We start from the raw sequence: 5,396 nt of genomic DNA on the forward strand, positions 1-5,396 counted from the left end.
AAAAAAAAAAAAAAAAAAAAAGTGAACAGGGGAGCCAGGCAGACCATGGAATGGCATGAATCTGGAGGAGAGGTAAAATTCAAACTAAGAGTCAAGTGGCTCAGTGGAAGACCCCATCCTAGAATCCCCCAGTGAGGGGCTAGGGGTGTGGCTCAAATCTGTTTGGCATAAGCCCTGCCCTGGCTTCCATCCACAAAACCTCCTAGGGGGACACCCCCCCCCCAAAAAAAAACAAAACACGAACTATGTAGACCATTGAAAGCTACAGTCAAGAGCCTGGCCTTCTCCCAAAGACACTCAGGAGCCAAAGAATTCTGAGCAAGGGAGGAAGAGGGCCAGTTTTGCACTTCAGAAAGATCTCTCTAGTCTGTTGGATGGGTTGCAAGGGACAAGACTGAAGACAAGGGGAACAGAAAGGCTAGGCAGCGACACTATAGTTAGTACAATGTCTATAGGAATGGAATCTAAAAGACTGGGCCAGGTAAGCAACTGTCATTTCAAGCTGGGGGTCTTCAAAACAAACAAGAGTTAGACAAAGGAAGGCGTCATAAACCAATGCCCAACCTGACTGCATGCCCATGGACCACACTGACCAAGATAGCTCCAGTGGTGCACTTTTATCTTAGGGGTGATCAACAGAGGTCTTACTGGGTTTAAGTCCTCCTTAATGCTGGAAATTTTATACCTGGTACTATAAACCTAGCCAACTGCTTGTAACTGGAGAGGTCATGAATGCTAGAAGAGACTTTACTAAACTAACATAATTTCCAAAAAATAAAAAAATAAACCAATGCCCATCTTTGGTGGCAGATATGGAAAAGGCCAAGGAAGATACTCAGGAAAATCACTGAGAGGGCAGCAGAGGCCACAAGGGCCTTTTGGGCCAAACCATGGAGTTTGTTGGGGTGTTTTGTTTTGTTTTCCAGGGGTAAAGTCTTATGTCTGGAGCTACAGGGTCCTCCAACATTAATGCCAGTTTTACACAGGGCTGCACCAGATACAAGAAGCTGACAAAAACCTCAACGACTTGGCTGAAGAAATGACTGTCTGGTGAGTGTGGCCACACACCTGTAAACCAGGAGAAACAGGGCAGGAAGACTGGGCCAGAGAATTACTGAACACGTGTCTCAAGAAGAGACGGGATACAGGGTAGCTAGGATAGTAGAGGGCTTGTCTAGAGTGGGCAAAGCCCATAGCTCCTCCTCCAGCGCCCCAGGAAGCAGTCACAGTGGAAAGGACGAGAAGGATGCTGTGGGAACAGGGCTCTCGCCCTGACAGGACCCTTCCCTCTGGGGCCCTCCCACCCATGCTGGAATATGGTCACTCACAATCTTCTCATAGTACTCCCGGCGCCGCTCCGCCCTCTTCTTGTAATCCACCATCATGCCTCGGAGTTTCCGCTCATGCTTCCGAGCCTCGTGCCACATCGTGGTGAGGCCTCTCTCTACCTGAGGGACGAGGGCACCAGACACGTCAGACGGACTGGAAAAACCACAGGGCAGAGCCACAGTCCTCTGACAAGTTGGTGTGGACCCTGATGGCTTCCTGGGAGAGGCTATGCAGCAGACCTGGAGGCGAGTGTGGAGAAGGATGTGTACACAGTCCTGCTGCGGTAGCTCGGGCACTACTAGAAAGCCCCTCTCCTGGGAAAGGGATTGTCCTAGATAATGTGCTCAAGTCCAGATGAAAGATTATGGAATCGGCAGCCCTTGGATGGTTGATGCAGAATTGCCTTGAGTTTAAGGCCAGGGTTATATGTACCAGTCCAGTGTAGCCTACATGGGGAGAGCCTGCTTTAATTTAAAAAAAAAGAAAGGAAAGAAGAAAAAAAACTGGCCAGTGTTAGTGGTGCATACTTTTAATCTCAGCACTGGGAAGGCAGAGGCAGACAGATGTCTGAGTCCGGAGCATCCTGAACTAGATAGTGAGTTCCAGACTGGCCAAGGCTATATAGTGAGGCCCGTCTGGAAAAAAGAAATTGGAAATTTTGGAATGAAAGAAGTGTCTGATCCTGAGCTGCCAGGGCTGGGCTCACAGAAGAACCCGAGAGACGCTCTGCAGGAGCCATGCATGAGGGGGAAGGGCTACAGCAGAGTAGGAAGATGAAGGCTGGTGGAGGGAAGGCAAGCTTCTCGGAAGCACAGCAGTGATGTGCTGCTGGAGGGTGAGGCCAAGTGAAGGGCGTGGACAGACGATAGGGATGGCCAAGAGGCTGAGGTCGAACGAGGGGGTGTGAAGCGGGTCAAGCATGCAGGCGAAACTGGAAACTGAGAAGACCGCCGGCCCGGCTGGGCGCGGTGGGCGTGAGGCAGGGGCGTAGCTCCGTTTGGGAGTCAGGGTCTCGGCCGAGCCCTACGGCGCGGACTCGGGCCCGCGGAGGGGCGAGGGGCGCAGCCTGAGGCCTGTGAGGAAGGAAGCAGGTGGGGCAGCCCTCAGGGCCCGGTGATCACCCGTGGCAATCGCAGGAACGCCCCGGGCAAGGATGAGGCCCGACTGCCAGCACTCGGCAGCCGGGAAGTTGGGGTCGGACGCCTGCACTCACCGGCTGGTCGCCGCCTCCCACTGCTGCGCTCGCGCGCGCTCACGGCTCACACCGGAAACGGAAGTCAGAGGTTGAGCGAAGGAGAGAGGCGGTGCCACACAGAAGGCATTTCCGCAATCGCGAGGGCGGGATCAGGGGGAACTGGGTGTGGTCTAGTGGATTGGTTCGACTTGTGGGCGGAACCTGTATGGTGGCACGATCTGGGGCGGGTCTTAGCGACTCTATGGCCTGGAAGCAAGCCGAGAAACACAGCATTTCAGACACATTTTTGTTGTCGTTGTTTTTAAAGATTTATTTTATCTTAGGGGTTGAAGAGGTTGCTAAGCGGTTAAAACAGTGGCTGCTCTTCCAGAAGTCCTGAGTTTACTTTTCAGCACCCAAATGGCTCACAACAGGAGTCTATAACTCTGGTTGGTCCCATGGGATCCAGTGCCCTCTTCTGGTGTGCATACATGCAAAGAAAACACCCATACGCATAAAACACATAAATAAAAGCCTTTAAAAAACGATTTATTAGCCAGGCGGTGGTGGCACACGCCTTTAATCCCAGCACTCGGGAGGCAGAGGCAGGCAGATCTCTGTGAGTTCGAGGCCAGCCTGGTCTACAAGAGCTAGTTCCAGGACAGGCTCCAAAACCACAGAGAAACCCTGTCTCGAAAAACAAAAAACAAAAATCAAAACAAAAAAAAATGATTTATTAGCCGGGCGCACATCTTTAATCCCTGCGCTCTGGAGGCAGAGGCAGGTAGATCTCTGAGTTCGAGGCCAGCCTTGTCTACAAAGCGAGTTCCAGGACAGCTAGGGTTGCTACACAGAAACCCTGTCTCGAAAAACAAAAACAAACAAAAAAGATGTTATGTGCATGCCTGTATATGTAGATGCCCCTGGAAGCCAGAAGAGGGCGTCAAGTGTGTTGTGTATTAGTCAGGGTTCTCTAGAACAACAGAATTTATAGAATGAATCTCTCTACATACATAGAAAGAGGCTTTATTAGAATGACTTACAGGCCGTGGTCCAGCTAATTCAACAATGACTAGCTATGAGCAGAAAGTCTAAACATCCAGTAGTTGTTATGTCCACAAGGCTGAATGTCTCAGCTGGACTTCGGTGGACAGAGGAATTCCACTGCCAGTAAAAAATGGACTTGTTAGCAAAGAGAGGGCAAGAAGGCAAAGAACAAAAGCTTCCTTCGTCCATGTCCTTATGTAGGCTTCCAGCAGAAAGTGTGGCCCAGATTAGATTCAGATTACTTACTTCAAATTAAATAAAAACTCCCTCGTATGTGTGCCCTCCATTTTGGGGTTTTAGTTACAGATGTAAGTTAAGCTGATAACCAAGAATAACCAACACACATTTGGAGCTGCCATGTAGGTGCAGAGATTGATCCTGGGGCCTCTGCAAGAGCAGCGATAGCTCTTAACCGCAGAACCAACTCGTCAGCCCCTAGGCCACAACTGTTTAATTCCAAACTAACCTAGTGTTTCTCAGGCAAAGAAGAGGAGACCCCCCAAGCCTCAAAAAACTAATTTTTATTGGGAAAACTGCACAAACAACCTACCCCCACCTTCAGGATTAGGGAAGAGGGCCAGGGATCTGCTCCCTCCTCCCCTATGTACAATCTCTCAGAATCTGTCCTGAGAAGGGGCCTTCCTGCAGGAGCCCCTTTTCCTCTTCGGACTTGGTGCTCTCATCTGTAAAATGGGCTCAAGGAGAACCGGAACTCTCCCTAGCTTCCTGCCAGCACTGTAGATGTCCGATTCAGGATGAGGAAGCTGGAAGACTGGTCAAGGTTGGCCTCAGGGAATGGGGTGTGCTCTAGCACACTCCTCACCCAGTACCTCCTCTGGCACCTCAAAGGCTACGTGGCTTCAGGCCCTGGGGACAGGAGACCACCCCCGAAAGCTGCCTCTCGGTACTGGTTGGGGAACATGTTGCTGCCCACAAGGCTGGCGGTGCCAATATCTCCAGGACCTGGGGCTGCATATGAGTCCAGCGTCAGGGGCTCCGGGCCAGGAGACTCCACAACCGTGGCCCCTGCACCCCCACCACCCACCACAGCACTGGCAAGTGGTGGTGCTGGGGGAAGCAGGTCCAACATGGTGAAAAGCGCAGGGGCAGAAGGGTCATAGGCAAAGCCATCGTCCAGGAGGTCGGGGCCGCCAGGAGGCTCCAAGCCTGGAAGAGATATGGCACTAGGGAAGAAGTCAGTGTCTGGCGGCTGCAGAGCTGATGGTGGGAGGAACAGGCCTGGCGAAGAGAGAAGAATGGCTGGATTAGAACCCACCTCAAGCCAGGCAATAAGAAACCTGGACCCCATGGTACTGAATGTATTTTTGTTTTGTCTTGTTTTTGGAGACAGCGTTTCTCTGTGTAGCCTTGGCTGTCCTGGAACTCGCATTGTAGACCAGGCTGGCCTCAAACTCATAGAGATCTATCGGCCTCTTCTCACGAGTGCTGGGATTAAGGGCGTGTGCCACCACCGCCTGGCAAATGTATTCTATCTTAGGCCTTTAAACCTAACCTGAGTAGGAAGGAAGTGCCACCACTCCATGTTATTTTGTGTGGATGGGTATGTGCGCATGATGTGTGTGAGTGGGCAAACCTGCTGCCATTGTGAATGGGAGGTCAGAGTTCACCTCTGTGGAGTCACTTCATTCCTGCTACCTTTATATGGAGACAGAACTCAGGTCCAAGCTCGTATGACAATTGCCTTTATCCACTGAGTCATCACACTAGACCATATTTTTTTTTGTTTTTTGTTTTTTTCGAGACAGGGTTTCTCTGTGGTTTTGGAGCCTGTCCTGGAACTAGCTCTGTAGACCAGGCTGGTCTTGAACTCACAGAGATCCGCCTG

General features: G+C 51.2%; 2 protein-coding genes across 3 annotated transcripts in view; both read right to left on the minus strand.

Annotated features, from left to right (window-relative positions):
* Clasrp (CLK4 associating serine/arginine rich protein) overlaps window positions 1-2,586 on the minus strand; it is a 24,489-nt gene extending 21,903 nt beyond the window's left edge. For both annotated transcript variants that reach the window (XR_001229488.2, XM_005370301.3), the window contains exons 1-2: window positions 2,543-2,586; window positions 1,329-1,448 (exon numbers count right to left, since the gene is read on the minus strand). Coding sequence is in view for 1 of the 2 variants with exons in the window: in XM_005370301.3 (XP_005370358.1) it covers window positions 1,329-1,427 (99 nt within the window). In the remaining variant the exon portion in view is untranslated. The remainder of the gene's footprint in view (window positions 1-1,328; window positions 1,449-2,542) is intronic.
* A 947-nt stretch (window positions 2,587-3,533) lies between these two features.
* Relb (RELB proto-oncogene, NF-kB subunit) overlaps window positions 3,534-5,396 on the minus strand; it is a 27,215-nt gene continuing 25,352 nt past the window's right edge. The window contains exon 12 of the mRNA XM_005370302.2: window positions 3,534-4,789. Coding sequence (XP_005370359.1) covers window positions 4,401-4,789 — 389 coding nt within the window. The 3' untranslated portion in view covers window positions 3,534-4,400. The remainder of the gene's footprint in view (window positions 4,790-5,396) is intronic.

This window comes from Microtus ochrogaster, unplaced genomic scaffold (assembly GCF_000317375.1).
Source record: "Microtus ochrogaster isolate Prairie Vole_2 unplaced genomic scaffold, MicOch1.0 UNK74, whole genome shotgun sequence".
NCBI lineage: Eukaryota > Metazoa > Chordata > Mammalia > Rodentia > Cricetidae > Microtus > Microtus ochrogaster.